Consider the following 17844-nt stretch of genomic DNA (forward strand, 5'->3'; position numbering starts at 1 on the left):
GAGTGTCTGTCAGCCTAAAGAGTGTTTTAAGGAACTTGTAGGCTACTGAACAGAGCTGCATCCATGCTTCTTCTTTGTCTCTTCAAAAGCTGCAACACAACACATCTAATATTTACTGCTGTCAAATAGCTCCTGCTGTTGTACACAATGGCATAGGCCTATACCTGTTTCTGAAGTTTCTTGCAAAACACAAAGCTAATATTTCAGACGTTAGTTAACCTTTATTTAGCTAGACAAGTCAGTTAAGAACAAATTCTTATTTACAATGACGGCCTAACCCGGATGACGCTGGGCGACTTGTGCGCCGCCATATGGGACTCCCAATCACGTCCGGTTGTGATAAAGCCTGGAATCGAACCAGGGTCTGTAGTGACGCCTCTAGCACTGATGCAGTGCCTTAGACCGCTTTACTTTTTTTGTTCTATCGACTGAGTTCACATATTGAACAAATTTGCTAAACTACAAACGGAATTAGGCAATTACCTTTTGGTAACCCTAGCCTGCAGGTGTAATGCGTTATCTGGTTATAATGCTTCGTAAGACTCATAAACATGTATAACCAACTTATAATGTCTTATAATCATCTCATATCTGTTTTCCCCCCACAGAATGACATTATCTCCAAACTTTGTACCTGTGCCATCTCCCTGGCCATCTTCCTGTCCGTATCTAAGCTCTGTCCGGTGGAGCGCTCCATCGACGACAAGTTCATCGCCTCTACCCCCTTCATCCTCCAGATCCTCTACCTGTACCTCTCCATGTTGGCCACCCGGCCCAAGTACTACTTCATTTGGACCCTGTGTGAGTGCACTTTAGTATTATTCATGTGACTAAATCTGAAGTTAAATAAAATGCATATGTAAAGTATTTGGGATTTGAAGGCTGCTGGGGTAGAATAATGTGGGTGCTAGCCACACCTTATAACAAATCAGGGTGATATTGGCTCTGACAGTGGCCCTTCTAAACTCACATAAAAGTTGGGCTACTTGTGGTGTTACACTGCCCTCTAGTGTCAAGGTGGAGAACTCACTATATTCCAGAGCCTCTGTGCATTCAGTAGTACGGCAACTATCATCTAACAGAATGGTCTTCTTGACGGTAAGGGATGTTGTTATTCTGTCTTGGCCACTGACATTCTGCCTGGTAACCTTTTGTGTTTTCCAATTGAACAGCTGATGCCATCAACAACGCTGCAGGCTTTGGCTTCAATGGCTACAACAAAGATGGCACCCCAAGATGGGACTTGATATCCAACTTGAGAATACTGGACATTGAGGTTAGGCTCTGCCTTTTTTTAAATGATTCACATTTTCACTAGTACTGTAGTAGTAGTGTAGGCTAGTATTCCCTCGTTTGGCTACATTCACTACTAGAACAGCACCATCTCTCTTTTCAGTTTGCCACCAGTTTCAAGATGTTCCTCGACAACTGGAATATCCAGACAGCACTATGGCTCAAAAGGTAAAATGCATCATAAACCAGATTACTCTGTACTTTCTTACTACAGTAGTCATGTAGATATACTATCATGTGGATTGTACTATCACAGATAGTAGGCCTATATATCAGTAGTCATGCTGATAGTATACAACAAATGTGCACTGGTCTGCTAGCGCTGCCATTAGCTCTGCACAGAACACATCTCTACACAAACTGGGATGCTAATGCTATAGTTAGCATAAGCTAGTGTGCTAATACCGAATCTGTGTCATGTGCACTCAGGCTGAGATGCTAGTATTGTGATTAGCATTAGCTGATATGCTAATACTTTACCTGTACCATGTCTGTTCTCTACAGGGTGTGCTATGAGCGCTGTCCAATCAACCCCACGGCGGCAACCTTCCTACTGTCGGCCATGTGGCACGGAGTGTACCCCGGGTACTACCTCACCTTCCTCACCGGCATCAGTATGACCATGGCAGCACGGGCAGTGAGTACACAGACAACACAGCTGGTGTTACCAGCCAGGAATCAAACCAACTCAAAATCTGCATAAGCCCTCTGAGCTAAAGCCTAGGTGTTAACTCTGGCAGCTAACACAAGTCCTCAAGTTTCAGGCAAGGTTACAAAAGCACATCATTGATGTCTTTAGCTGGTGTTGCCCCATCTCATTTGTCAATGCATGTGTCAGTCACCACTAGACCTGGAGTAGACCTCTGATATAGTAGAAGTGAAGTGGTGGACTGGGAGGATATTTATGTGAAGACCACAGGGAAACTTAATGTGACCCTGTTCTAATTTTTTTTTAAGGAATCTTGGTCGCTGGCCGCTAGGATTTAAAGCACATACCCCTTAGCACGGGTCAATGAGTGCGTGTGGGTGGCTGGGTTTGTGCGTGTGTGTGGGGTCTGGTTACACATGGGCAATAGTGAGCAAGGGTGTGTGTAAGCAGTATGCTAGAGACAGGGTAATGGACACGTGTGTGTGTGTGTGTGTGTAGCAGTATGATAGAGACAGGGTGTGTGTAGCAGTATGATAGAGACAGGGCGATGGACAGGGGATCATCATTGTGACCGTAGGAGAGTCATAGAGGACAGAGAGGCCCGTGGTAGACAGATGGTGTCCCTAGATAACCTCCATCTCCTCGACACTCAGCTGCACTCTCCATCACATCTAGGAATAACACAGTCATAAGCTGTCATGATAAACAACTAGATAGGGAACTAGATGTTACGATTCCCTATCCGGAAGTATACACTTTGCACTTGCTCACTTTCCCTCATGGATTAACGAAAGCATTGGATTGGTGTCAGCACAGGCTCCTATGGGAGTTTTCGTGTGTGTTAAACCAGTGCATTTTTTTTTTACAAACCACAAGGCGGTAGTGAAGTGAGTGCAAACCTTGGTGAGAACGGTAGCGAATCGCAACGCAGCCACGATATCCTGAAAATGAATTTCAGAAAGACAAAGCTCTAGATTCATATTGATACTAAAAATGCATTCTAAACACTGGTCATGGGTGAGCTATGCAGTAATGATGGCCGTCCAAGTTGATTGCTTCTGTTCATGTAGTATACAGAACTGGGTCAGTCAACTTCTTGTTAGGAGTTAGTTTATAATGGCTACAAGAGGCCATTTAAGTCTGAAAGCTGTGTTGACTTGTTCCTGGAGATGTAACTGTGCCTTCACTAATGGGCCCATCTTCTCTAACCTCCATTGCGTCTTCTCTGATTTATGCAATAATTATTGTTACTTTCTGTATCTTAAAACATTATGTTGCATTGACTTTGTGATTTATTCACAATTTCTTCCTGTGGCTCACTTCCAGCTAAGACACAACATCAGACCCTATTTCCTGGGTTCAACGACACACAGGAGCATCTACGATGTCATCACCTGGGCGGGGACTCAGATCGCTATCTGCTACACGGTGGTGCCATTTGTTCTATTGGCCGTTGGGCCGTCACTCAAGTTCTACAGGTGAGTGGCATTACTGATATTCCACATGCTCTACCAGCTCTTTTGAAATGTAATACATATGTAAGAAGTTATGTTATATGTAACAATGTATATTCAAAACAGTAACTTTATTGATACTTGTGTAGACTACAAATGTTCATGGCTAGGTCCTAGGAAATGTGGGAAGCACCACTAAGTTCAAAATCCCTGTCATTCTTAGTGATTTTTTTCTCTCTCCAAATGCCAGTTTAACAATGCAGGCCAATGATATGCAAATGAGTAAGGCACAGACAGGGACACGGCACAGAGAATAACCTCCGTTCCACTTTCTTTGTGGCCTCCCTCAGCGTCAAACTGTTAACGAGACAGCTTAACGACTAGAAGACCGGGACGATTGACGGGGAGAAATAAACGGGCGCTATATGTGATCAGGGCACTCCAGTGAAATGAAGCAAATCTACAGTGTCATTTTGTGGAAGGTTGTTAAATGTGCCAGGCTGAGAGGCATATAAACCCCAGTCATTAAACAGAGTTTTAGTAGCTGGCTGGCTGGCAGCTTGAATTGAGGGAGGGAGTGAGACCTAGTCCGAAGCCATGAGGTGCCTTGAGGACATGGTCTTCTGTTTTAGGGTTTAATGGTTCACTGTGCTGCTGACCGGTGTGGACTTTAATAATCCCACAGTCACAAATACACTGACTGTTGGTACATAGCGGGCAGGATTTTCTTTCCCAATAGGATTAGCTAGAATAACTTGTCAGGACTAGTTCACCCATAATGATTGCAAGTAATTTGTATTCACAGTGACATTTTGTGAACTCTTCTGGAATCTTTACGCTACATAGAAAACTCTCCTTGGCACGTTCTTTCAGGGGCTTAGGCCTGGATGGCGGTAATGTGACACATGCATTTGTGAACAGTGCTATACGGAGCGGATGATATCTTCATTGATTCACTGATTGATTGATCCTCTCTTTCCAGGTCATGGTACTACTGCATACACATAGCCTGCCTGGTGCTTGTGTTAGCCCTTCCAGTGAAGCCCCGGCACCTCCGCATCAAGGAGGAGCAACAGCAGCAGAACAGCCTACAGGGGGGGTTGACCGAAGACCACAACAGCCACTCCATCACAGACAACAACTGCAACCAGAAACACAAAGCCACATGAGACCTAGGAGGAAGCCCCTCCCCCCCCACACCTCAGCGCTCAAACAACCGGCACAGAGAGAACAGAACTCTGCTCGAACACTGAGACAAAGTGCGGCAATTCTTTGAGACCACAAAGAACCAAAAAAATTGACAAGAACACCGGCATAACCGACAATAACAAACACAAATAACAACAACCGACAACAACAACCCGTCAAACCTTCCAGTAGCGAGGAAAGACCGCAAATCATGCTTTGGAGAAATGAGAAGAAATGTGAGGAATGGATAGAGTGGTATCTGAGGGCCACCAAATGGCTAGGATCTAATGAGCGAAAATAATGACATTAGCGATGATGCTAACGGTGCAATGCTAATCGACAGAATGCCGAAGACTCTGAAGTTGCCTTAAACCCTCTATGTACTGCTAGCAGGTTAGCGGCCAGGCTAGGTGCATATTCTGCAGGGTGAGAATGGTTGTGTTGAGGGGAGATCTTGTGGCGTTGGGAAATTAAGCAGTTGTAGTAGGACCTCCGCCATGTCGAGGGCGCTATACAGGCTAGTCAGACATGTATCTAGAGGGTTTTTGTCAGTGTCTGAAAAGGATGTAATCTCTACTAGAAAAAGAGGTGTTGTAGAAAAGTGAGAGAAATATATGAAAGAAATATAACTTTTGTCTGATGCCAACTTCAAGCAGGCCGCCTTAGGATCTTCTAAACATTGTTTGATTACTGTCACTTTTATTTTTTTTCATATCTGCTGCTTTTTTGGAATGATACTCTTTCTATAGAAATGAGGGTGCATTACAAAATAAGTGTATTCACAGTGACTGTTGATTTAGATTAATTGTTTTTAAGGGCTTTTTTGACATGGGTTTAATTTGCTACTGTAATTGATTACAAACGGTAGGTTCCCTCTAGGTTCAGATGTCGTTACAAGTTCAGTACTGTTAAAGTGGTTTGAAATCTACGACGGTTAGATTTACTTTCTGAAAAGTTACTTAAATAAAAATCTCTCTTTGTTTTTGAATCCATAGCCTCTAAATGAAATGCAACAAACTGTATTGTGACCATACTGTATGAGTAATCAGATATAGGATGTGATGATTGATATCACACTAACTGAAGCTTAACTGTAAAGTAAATGTATGTTTCTAAAGCTACAGAGCTACACTGTAGTCCACATGAAGCTGACTTGGATGTGGCTGAATTACCTTTCAGTAACACTAAAGGTTGGGCAATATGTGTTTGACGTTTGGGAAACCTACTGTATGTAATATTATTTGGAAATAATGGAAAAATTAACATTATTATTATGTTTCAAGTTTTTATTAATCATATGTACAGGATACACATGGTATACACCATCCAATGAAATGCTTACTTGCTTAATGCTTACTTAATTCTTATGCTCCAATTATGAAACATAACTCGTATGCTCAATTGTTTTGTGACCCTCTTAGTAAACAAAATTATATTTCAAGCCATATCCCAGACATAAGCCACAGGGAACCACTGGGGTAAGAGATACATCTGGTGGGTCCAACCAACTCTTCTACGAGGGGGGGGTGTTAATTGTGGTGCAGAGGACAGTCCATGAGCATAACCAGAACGTGTGTAGGCTAAGGTTCCACAGTGCCCTGTTTCTGCAGAGGTATGGACAAGGGCGTACTGGGATGAGAAATCGTCCATGGCATTTCTAACACTCCTCGAGGCCCCCACACCTGCCCATTTCTTTCCTTGAAGTCCCCATTTGTTAGCCAGATAATTGCCATTTTGTGCAACAACAAAAAAGTTACACAGGCCCACTGGGCTTAAAATGGACCAGCCCATCTGGCAGTCCGCCCCTGGGTATGGAACATTCCATTTCATACAGTGCAGGCAGCCATTTAACATCTTTTTAACCATACAACATTTATTAGATGGTAAGACTTGGATTAGTACTGTAGTACAACTAAAATGGCAGCCAATGAACCAGTTTTGGGGGCTTTCTTTTGTGATCATGAGTAACAATGCAGCAGATTTGGGTTTTCCAATGTAATCTTTCTTCATCTTGTTTTTCTAACATGTGCATACTCCTTCCATAAATTGTGTATTTATGTGATTTTTAGATGTTCATGTGGTCTGAGTGTATTTGTAGCCAAGGCGTAATGCCTGATGAAAGGAAAGGGATGCTACCTTTACCAACTAGTTGAAAATTGCACTGCATGGCCACCCAAATCTAGCCTGGTTAAACTAGACTGAACACTATGCTCACAATTGTTTGTGCAACATTGTGTGGTTTATCCAGGCTACCCCAAACCAGCAGATAAATCCAAACTGCTCCATATGTCCAAAGTGCCAAGTCATAAACGGCCCATATACCTATGTGAAAATATTGTTATTTTTGTGTCTAGAAAGAGAACTTAATGAAAGATTTGTATAAGTCCTATGAAAAAAAACAACTGATTTTATGTCGTCAAATAAAAAAATACTTTTTTTAACACTAATGCAGAGATTTAAAACCAGAGAGTCTTCTCGCTCTCCTTCTTTTGCACTTTTGATAGGAATGTGAGTGTGGAGTGCTACACAGGGAAGTTGACAGGGAAATGCAAGGGGAAGAAGGCAAAAAAAAGTGATGGGGATTCACAGCGTGGATTGAAATATTTTATCCTCATGGAATAATTTGATAGGGATGTGTTAGGGTGCATCCCAATAGTCCTACATGGCTTCCATTCCTTGTCTCCTTCCCTTCATCCTCACTAGTCTGAAAGTATAGGCCCGGTGAAAGCACTATGGTAGATCTCGACCATTGATACCAGCCAAGCTTTCACAAATCCAGTTATTTTAAATTGGTATAGATGGAGGAAAGAAGATTACGCCACTTTGGACTATTTGTGATACACCATAAAAAGTGTCTGACTCTGACCCTCTAGGTCTCTGGAAAGAGCGCTTGGAAAATGAGACGGGTTCAGGAGCACAAAGTCACTGGCCTGCACCTAATCAGAAGCACAGTGGAAATTAAAAAGCTTGAAATCTGGTTCTAAGAGATCCCTCTCATTTCCCAACCTAAAACAAAGAAGAATCCTCTGCTTTATTTGTGTGTGTATTTGTCACATTTGTCCCTTTTATTAAACTTGGAAGCATTCGTTTTGAACAGTCATGTCTATGGTAAAATGCGGAGTATTGGAAATGCATGTAAGACTCAACACATTTGTCTGATCCCACCGTCTGCCACCATCAGTGGACAGGACCACACGACTGCTAATAATACTTACGTATCAGTGTCAGTAAACATGGCTCTGAATGCTATATCAGTTCTGGATCATATTTGGAATATTTCCACCAAGTCCTCTCTCCGGTATTAGCTATCATTATTCAGTAGATTGTATAATGCAAATTACTCTTATTCCAAGAATCCAGACATTGGGATGTTGACATCAAATTTTATTTGTCACGCTTCATAGACAACAGGTGTAGACTAACAGTGAAATGTTTACTTACAGGTCCTTTTCCAACAATTCGGAGTTAAAGATTAGATTAAAAAAAATATATATATATATATATAATAATAGAAATAGTGACACAAGGAATAAATAAATGCACAGTGAATAACCAATTGTATTTTTACAATAATGCCTTTCTGTGCATCTTTCTGCAGCTGAGGAGATTTGTGAGTGACCTTTCTACCCTTTACTGTTTACACTGCTTGCTTTCCAGTTTGTGCTAGCATTCTTAAAAGTTACAGTTCATTTGGATTAAATGTTTATTGGAGGATCTTTCTAATCTACTGTACACTGACCTGGTTTTGAGTAGGTTGAGGAATATTCAGTCTCGTATTCTGCCATTTGTTTAAAAAAATTGTTTTGCTTTAGTTCACTTCCAATACCATGTGCAAAATTAAAATAACAGTCATACCAAATTTGCCTTTCCTGAATTCACCTGGCTGTTATTTAGGCTATCTTTGTTTAAATGAGTATCATTTTTAATAAATGGCATTTTTTTTATTTATTATTCACAAAAACGTGGGGGTGGTGTCAAGTTAGTCACTTTTGTCAACACTGTGAAGCACTGACCACTTTTATACTTTCTTGTAATAATGCTTTTTTTGTAACCGTCTGTGGCTGTTGGGACATAGGCCTATGTATTTTTGTTTTGTCTAAATGTTTCAGTTATATATCTTGACTGTGTTGGTGATGTATGTTTATTGGCAGTAGCCTACTGATTAAACCAGCTGATTATATACGTTTCGTGGTCATTTTTATTAGTGGTTATGCAATGTAATGTAGGCATATCAATTAACTAGATTACATGTTAAGGCAGGCCAGTGTTGAACAACACACTTCTAGCCTTGAACAATGATAGAGGCGGTGAAACTTTGACCCGTAAGGTAAGCGCTTACTGCGGCTGCGTGCACCGTGCAGCTGTTGACACTTTTTTTTTTTTGCTAACTTTTCTCCATGCCACGCCTTCACTGTAATAGTAGGCGGAGATTTGACAAGCCACTCAAATGGTCAAATGTTCATAGCTAGTTTAACATGCCTGAAAAGTACAAGATGGTTGTGGTGTCAAAACAGTCAAACTGAACGTTGGAAAATAAAAAAGGAAGCACAGGGTAACACAGCCTGGACGAGAGGACGCTGTATTGTTTATTACTCCTAAAAGGTAAGATTCGAAGCAACCTGGGTTTTTGTGATTAGCAAGCATGGTAGCTAGTTAGCCTCAGCAGGATATTAGAACACTTTCGGTCTATGATATTTGCGATGCTGGCAGCACGAGCGCAGATTCTTTCCCCTTCAAAATAAGAGTCCCCTGTAAAGACATACTATTAATGTGTGTGTGTATATATATATATTCTGGTTCTGGTTACGTTTGACTGGTTCTGTATATATATATACAGAACCAGTCAAACGTTTGGACTCACCTACTATTTCCCGGGGTTTCCCTTTATTTTAACTATTTTCTACATTGTAGAACAATAGTGAAGACATCAAAACTGAAAACACCTAGAATCATGTAGTAACCAAAAAAGTGTTGAACAAATCAAAATATATTTTATATTTGAGATTCTGCAAATTGCCACCCTTTGCCTTGATGACAGCTTTGCACACTCTTGGCATTCTCTCAACCAGCTTCATGAGGTAGTCACCAGGAATGTATTTCAATTAACAGGTGTGCCTTGTTAATTTGTGGAATTTCTTTCCTTCGTAATGCGTTTGAGCCAATCAGTTGTGTTGTGACAAGGTAGGGGGATATACAGAAGATAGCCCTATTTGGTAAAAGACCAAGTCCATATTATGGCAAGAACAGCTCAAATAAGCAAAGAGAAACGATAGTCCATCATTCCTTGAATACATGAAGGTCCGTCAATATGGAATAGTTCAAGAACTTTGAAACTATCTTCAAGTGCAGTCATACAAACCATCAAGCGCTATGATGAAACTGTCTCATGTGGACCGCCACAGTAATGGAAGACCCAGCTTTACCTCTGCTGCAGAGGATACGTTCATTAAAGTTACCAGCCTCAGAAATTGCAGCCCAAATAAATGCTTCACAGAATTCAAGTATCAGACATCTCAACGTCAACTGTTCACAGGAGACTGGGTGAATCAGGCCTTCATGGTCGCATTGCTGCAAAGAAACCACTACTAAAGGACACCATTAATAAGAAGAGACTTGCTTGAACCAAGAAACATGAGCAATGGACATTAGACCGGTGGAAGTTTGTCCTTTGGTCTGGAATCCAAATTTGAGATTTTTGGTTCCAACCGCTGTGTCTTTGTGAGTGGGTGAACGGATGATCTCCGCATGTGTCGTTCCCACAGTAAAGCATGGAGGAGGTGGTGTTATGGTGTGGGAGTGCTTTGCTGATGACGCTGTCTGGGATTTATTTAGAATTCAAGGCACACTTAACCAGCATGGCTACCACAGCATTCTGCATCAATACGCCATCCCATCTGGTTTGGGCTTAGTGGGACTGTCATTTGTTTTTCCACAGGACAATGACCCAACACACCTACAGGCTGGGTACGGGCTATTTTACCAAGAAGGAGAGTGATGGAGTGCTGCATCAGATGACCTGGCCTCCACAATCTTGAGAGTGAAGAAAAAGCATCCAACAGGTGCTCAGCATATGTGGGAACTCCTTCAAGACTGTTGGAAAAGCATTCCAGGTGAAGCTGATTGAGAAAATGCCAACACTGCAAAGCTGTCATCGTGGCAAAGAGTGGCTTTTTGAAGCATCTCAAATATAAAATATATTTGATTTGTTTAACACTTTTTTTGGTTACTACATGATTCCATATGTGTTATTTCATAGTTTTGATGTCGTCACTATTATTCTACAACATAGTAACAATAAAGAAAAACACTTGAATGAGTAGGTGTTCTAAAACTTTTGACCGATAGTGTGTTAAAATTTGAGATTCTTCAAAGTAGCCACCCTTTGCCTTGATAACACCCTTGAATGAGTAGGTGTGTCCAAACCTTTGACTGGTACTGTATATATACAGACACAGGAGTATGTTTATTCTGCCTGTGTGAAGCAGGATGTGAAGTCTGACACCACCTGAAGCTGGGATGTCCCACCTACTCTTCAGACTGTCCATCAACTCCTAAAGCCCACATCACAGCCACTGACAACGCATAAAGTGCCTTCGGAAAGTATTCAGACCCCTTGACCTTTTTCACATTTTGTGACTTTATAGCCGTATTCTAAAATTGATTATATGAAAAAAAATCCTCCGTAATCGACACACAATACCCCATAATGACAAAGTGAAAACAGTTTTTTTTTGTGTAGCAAATTTATTACAAATAAACAGAAATACCTTATTTACATCAGTGCCTCTTTGTTTGACATTATGGGAAAATCAAAAGAAGTCAGCCAAGAACTCAGAAACAAATTGTAGACCTCCACAAGTCTGGTTCATCCTTGGGAGCAATTTCCAAACGCCTGAAGGTGCCACGTTCATTTGTATAAACAATAGTATGCAAGTATAAACACCATGGGACCACGAAGCCGTCATACCTCTCAAGAAGGAGATGCGTTCTGTCTCCTAGAGATGACTGGCATCATGAGGCAGGAAAATTATGTGGATATATTGAAGCAACATCTCAAGACATCAGTCAGGAAAATAAAAGCTTGGTCGCAAATGGGTCTTCCAAATGGACAATGACCCCAAGCATACTTCCAAAGTTGTTGCAAAATGGCTTCAGGACAACAAAGTCAAGGTATTGGAGTGGCCATCACAAAGCCTTGACCTCAATCCCATAGAAAATTTGTGGGCAGAACTGAAAAAGCATGTGTGAGCAAGGAGGCCTACAAACCTGACTCAGTTACACCAGCTCTCAGGAGGAATGGGCCAAAATTCACCCAACTTATTGTGTGAAGCTTGTGGAAAGCTACCCAAAACATTTGACCCAAGTTAAACATTTTAAAGGCAATGCTACCAAATACTAATTGAGTGGATGAAAACTTCTGGCCCACTGGGAATGTGATGAAAGAAATAAAAGCTGAAATAAATCATTCTCTCTACTATTATTCTGACATTTCCCATTCTTAAAATAAAGTGGTGATCCTAACTGACGTAAGATAAGGAATTTTTACTAGGATTTAATGTCAGGAATTGTGAAAAACTGAGTTTAAGTGTATTTGGCTAAGGTGTATGTAAATTTCCCACTTTAACTGTATCTTCTGCAGCCCTCATCCTCCACATACAACACCCATTCTGCCAGTCACATTCTGTTAAAGATCCCCAAAGCGCACACATCCCTGGGTCGCTCCTCTTTTCAGTTTGCTGCAGCTATCGACTGGAACGAGCTGCAACAAACACTCAAAATGGACAGTTTTATCTCAATCTCTTCATTCAAAGAATTCAAAGACATGGACACTCTTAATAACCGCTGTGGCTGCTTGCGTGATGTATTGTTGTCTCTACCTTCTGCCCTTGTGACATGTTTTGTGCTGCTACGATGTTGTGTTGCTACCATGTTGTTGTCATGTTGTGTTGCTACCATGCTGTGTTGTTGTCTTAGGCCTCTCTTTATGTAGTGTTGAGTTTTGTCCTATATTTATATTTGATTTATTTTTTATCCCAGCCCCCGTCCCCGCAGAAGGCCTTTTGCCTGGGTAGGCCGTCATGGTAAATAACAATTTGTTCTTAACTGACTTGCCTAGTTAAATAAAGGTTAAGTGAATTTAAAAAACATTGTAATGCAGAAGGAGAGAGTGGTTTCATCGCTGTAGCGCGTCTAGAGATTGATTTATAGCCAGTAATCTAATATAATTCAGACATATTTTCATATTTTTTTTATCATATTTGTACTGTGTTCTTGAGCTTGTGTCTTCAAAAGTGACTACACATTAGCAAGTTTTACCAGAATGGTGAGATTTTAACCTTTCTTGGAGTAAGCAGTTGTTTATGGCTACTAGTTGTTTATGGCCCTCTCATGATAAATAACCTTAATTGGTTTTGGGGATTACATGGATTACATTTGAGATTATATTTAGTTACATTTAAGAGTTAACCGGGTTTCCATTCAACCGTTTTATGCTAGTAAAGTAACAGTACATGTTGAATAAAAAATGTCTCGACAGGCCAGATGGAAACAGCAAATTTGTCGGTAAACTTTCCAAATGTCTACAAAACTAAATACGCTAGACAAGGTGGCATGTTTTTGTGTCTGATAATTAATTATGCTAGAAATGGCGGTGGAAATGCCATTATGCGCAAATATAGATATAATAACCATCATATCGATAGTAAACTTGGAGTCACGCGATGACTTGTTTTGGTGTTCTCCCACTACGACTTGGGAAACCATCCAATTTATTAGGCTACAGATGAAATAAATGATGAACTTCACAGGGTGGTTAAAGTGCAATTTTTGTCGGGGACAAAACCATCAGTAGAGTTGAAAATGCGATGGAAACCCATTTTAAATAGTATATTTTATTTGGTACATGGGAATTTAACCTCAAAAGTTATTTTTATGTGCACTACTTAATCACGCACTGCTTTTTATCCGCAAAAAGGCAATTTGATGGACACATCTCTGGTGGGAAAATGTGCATATTGTTTTCAATGCAGATGTAAGAATATTTGCATGAAAATCTGTTGCCAATTGGGATGGAAACCGAGCTATGGTTTTAAAAAGGTTGTGGTAATATTTAATTCAGTACGGAAATGTGTAGACGGCATAATTTACCCTGTCCAGCAGCTGAAATTACCTTATACCCGTGGTAAATTGTGCCAAAACAAGCTAAGTTTTCAAAACTTTAATTTTTACAAATTTAATTCCAGGGAAACATAACATCCTGAAATATATGTGGATATCTTTGTTAGAAAGAATGCTATATTTCCCCTGACTGAGTGATGCTGAATGTAAAAAATTGCTAATGGCTAATGGAGCATTATATTAGCCTGTTACAATCTGCTAGCTAGGAGCTACTGTATATTGGCATATTAAAACAGCAATTCAGGGCTATACAGGGCTACCATTTTGGCCGCATATGCTCCTAAATATTTTACCTTGCTACCAGGAATTTTTACTTGGGTGCACCAGTGCCCCTAGGGGGAAAAAAACTGTATTTTGTAATTGCTGGCAATGCTCATCATTAATAGCTCAAATATTTTTCATTGTGCTCTTAAATGTCTTTATGTGCTCTTACTAGAGGTCGACGGATTATGATTTTTCAACACCGATACCGATTATTGGAGGACCAAAAACAAGCCGATACCGATTAATTGTACGTTTTTTATATATATTTGTAATAATGACAATTACAACAATATTGAATGAACAATAAACACTTTTATTTTAACTTAGTATAATACATGAATGAAATCAATTTAGTTTCAAATAAATAATGAAACAATCCAAAAATTAGATAATGCAAAAACACAGTGTTGGAGAAGAAAGTAAAAGTGCAATATGTGCCATGTAAAAAAGCTAACGTTTAAGTTCCTTGCTCAGAACATATGAAAGCTGGTGGTTCCTTTTAACGTGAGTCTTCAATATTCCCAGTTAGGAAGTTTTAGGTTGTAGTTATTATAGGACTATTTCTCTCTATACCATTTGTATTTCATAGACCTTTGACTATTGGATGCTCTTATAGGCACTATAGTATTGCCAGCCTAATCTCGGGAATTGATAGGCTTGAAGTCATAAACAGCGCTGTGCTTCAAGCGTTGCGAAAAGCTGCTGGCAAACGGAGGAAAGTGCAGTTGGAATGAATGCTTACGAGCCTGCTGCTGCCTACCACCGCTCAGTCAGACTGCTCTATCAAATATCAAATCATAGACTTAAATATAATATAATAAACACACAGAAATATGAGCCTTAGGTCATTAATAGGGTCAAATTTGGAAACTATAATTTCGAAAACAAAACGTTTATTCTTTCAGTGAAATAGGGAACTATTAGAACGGGTGGCAACCCTAAGTCGAAATATTCCTGTTACATTGCACAACCTTCAATGTTATGTCATAATTCTTGAAAATTAATTACGGTCTTTGTTAGGAAGAAATGGTCTTCACACAGTTCGCAACGAGCCAGGCGACCCAAACTGCTGCATATTTCCTGACTCTGCTTACACTGAACGCAAGAGAAGTAACACAATTTCAGACACCGCATTGATTATATGCAACGCAGGACAAGCTAGTTAAACTAGTACTATCATCAACCATGTGTAGTTAACTAGTGATTATGTTAAGATTGATTGTTTTTTATACGATAAGTTAAATGCTAGCTAGCAACTTACCATGGCTCCTTGCTGCACTCGCGTAACAGGTGGTCAGCCTGCCACGCAGTCTCCTCGTGGATTGCAATATAATCGGCCATAATTGGCATCCAAAAATGCATATTACCGATTGTTATGAAAACTTGAAATCGTCCCTAGTTAATCGGTCGACCTCTAGCTCCTACATTTTTCAGCTTAGGAGCACGTGTACTCCTTGTAAAACATTTCAGTGTAGAGCCCTGCCATTATATAGCCTAGTCTACTATGATTCTTAATTTATATGTTACGCATTGACCCAATGAAGAAATATTTCTCTGTACAAAGGATGTATTCAGGCTATATTTCTCTGTACACAGGCTGTATTCAGATACATTTTATTCTAAGCTGTTTGACCCTTGTCCCTCTGCTGTTCCAAAAATAAGACCTTGTTGTGAGCAACACATCCCATGGAAACGTATCCTCAGCAGTTTCCCCTCCACAGACAGGCTATAACGAGCTTACTGGTTACATTTAGAGATCTTGGAACTTAATCTCTCCCGCGAGCAGTGCACACATAACAGAGGTATGAGGTTGATATTGGGAGATAGTCCTAAAGGGATACTTAAGGATTTTGGCAATGAGGCCTTTTATCTACTTCCCCAGAGTCAGATGAACTTGTGGATAACATTTCTAGGTCTCTGTGTGCAGTTTGAAGGAAATTGCTAGTAGAGAACGATGGATAATCGGCCGAGCAGATATATCGGGTTGATATTGGCTTTTTGTAGTCTATTGGCTACCAGCCTTTCTTTACCAATAGTCCCTCTACAAAGCAAAACTGCTGATGTGTCGCGCTGCATGAGTCAAATGGTGGTGGTTTTCGGATCCACACCCCTACCTTTCTTATAAGGTATCTGTGATCAACAGATATCTGTATTCCTAGTCATGTGAAATCCATAGATTAGGGCCTAATTTATTTATTTCAATTGACTGATTTCCTTATATGAACTGTAACTCAGTAAAATCTTTGAAATTGTTGCATGTTGCGTTTATTTTTGTTTAGTATACTTCAAACTTCCTTCATACTGGACACAGAGACATAAAAATGGTATCCACAAGTTTGTCTGACAGAAATCCAAAAGTATCCCTTTAACCTTGTCCTTCTTGTGGCATTTGGACCTAGACCTACAGTACCAGTCAAAAGTTTAGACACACCTACTCGTTCCAGGGTTTTTCTTTTCTTTTTACTATTTTATACATTGTAGAATAAAAGTGAAAACATCAAAACAATGAAATAACACACATGGAATCATGTAGTAACCAAAAAAGTGTTAAACAACTGAAAATATATTTTTAACACTTTTTTACTTACTTTTTTGGTTGTAAATGTGCATGAGAAAGTAATATGTATTGATGAATTAGTATTTGATCATTGCATTATTGAAACATCACATTTTTTAAGCTGAGAAAAGATGCATTCAGTGACAATGAATGCTCATTATACTTGTTGATTCCTACGTTAATTTGTTTAGTTTTTTTTTTAGGCTGTTTAGGCTATGCATTTTACATGAATGCATAGCCTAAACAGTTAAATATCCCTACATTCACATCTAAAGCCTGTACCCATACAACTCTATTGTTGGAACAGTAGAGCATGTCACGTATGGTAATGGTGGCGTGTGTCTATTGTGTTGGAGAGGGGTTGGGGCGTTGCTCTGCCTGCTCATCAATTATTCATGGTAGTCAGGGACAGGGAGGGATGTGGAGCCTAGGCAACGCTTGTTGATACTCAGTCAGTTTGGCTGAGGGACAGTAATTGAAGAACAACCATTGTCATTCAGTGCAGTCAAACTGACATTTTCCATTAAGGTAAGCCACTTAGTTATTTGTTAATTATTGGACTTTGCTCATTGCTATGTTTGAGGCCTGTGTACTACTACGATTATTAGTATACTTGTCTTAGGCTACCTCTTGGTGTTTCTTTGTTGGTCTTTTGTTGGTTTCTGTTTTGCAATGGTAGTGGATGAGGTGAAGTGGTGAGCCTCCTCACTCAATACTACGTGCAGAGAATCCTTGGTTCATTGATTGGTAGGTTCATTGGTTCATTGATTGTTGCCTGGTGTTACTCTGTCTAATCTTTGGCGCTGCTTATAGCAGCTGTGCTGCCTCTGAGACACATGAGGGTGTGTCAGCTCAGCAGGTTCCTGTTGCCTCAACAACTGAACTGTAAACAAAGGCTCTACTCAGTTGTGTGTATGACAGAATGATCTGATCGGAGAGAAAATGTATTATAGACTTTTTTTTTTTAAACAAAGCCTGTTAACCTAGCCATACTTTATTTAGAGTACTGTATGGGCAGATAATTGAGGTTGAGTAGAGACGTGTTGACTGATTCAATTTGTTCATCTGCTCTTTCGTGGCAGACCAACATAGCCAGTCACTGTTTCTCAAAACATGCTTCTTTTCTACAATCCTATTACAACCAGTATTTACATTTTTGCTGTACATTTAAAAAACAAATGTTTTATGATATTGAAAAACAAATGAGGTCTATCCGAGGATCAAATAGCTTATTACGGACATTCATATTGAGAGTAGGTAGG

At 40.0% G+C, this 17844-nt stretch overlaps 2 protein-coding genes across 6 annotated transcripts in view; both read left to right on the forward strand.

Annotated features, from left to right (window-relative positions):
• The window catches only part of LOC129811460 (lysophospholipid acyltransferase 2-like), an 89313-nt gene extending 80549 nt beyond the window's left edge, over window positions 1-8764 (forward strand). Inside the window, exons 8-13 of the mRNA XM_055862785.1 lie at window positions 609-801; window positions 1173-1276; window positions 1397-1461; window positions 1798-1930; window positions 3269-3420; window positions 4379-8764. Of these exons, the coding sequence (XP_055718760.1) occupies window positions 609-801; window positions 1173-1276; window positions 1397-1461; window positions 1798-1930; window positions 3269-3420; window positions 4379-4565 (834 nt within the window). The 3' untranslated portion in view covers window positions 4566-8764. The remainder of the gene's footprint in view (window positions 1-608; window positions 802-1172; window positions 1277-1396; window positions 1462-1797; window positions 1931-3268; window positions 3421-4378) is intronic.
• A 250-nt stretch (window positions 8765-9014) lies between these two features.
• Window positions 9015-17844, forward strand: part of LOC129811461 (kinase D-interacting substrate of 220 kDa B-like) — a 108508-nt gene continuing 99678 nt past the window's right edge. For 3 of the 5 annotated variants that reach the window (XM_055862786.1, XM_055862789.1, XM_055862790.1), the window contains exon 1: window positions 16977-17110. The gene's annotated coding sequence lies outside the window, so the exon portion shown is untranslated. Of the gene's footprint in view, window positions 9187-10564; window positions 10695-16976; window positions 17111-17844 lie in introns of those variants that run through there. The other 2 variants (XM_055862787.1, XM_055862788.1) reach the window with 2 other exon arrangements.

Source organism: Salvelinus fontinalis, chromosome 15 (genome assembly GCF_029448725.1).
Source record: "Salvelinus fontinalis isolate EN_2023a chromosome 15, ASM2944872v1, whole genome shotgun sequence".
NCBI classification, from domain to species: Eukaryota; Metazoa; Chordata; class Actinopteri; order Salmoniformes; family Salmonidae; genus Salvelinus; species Salvelinus fontinalis.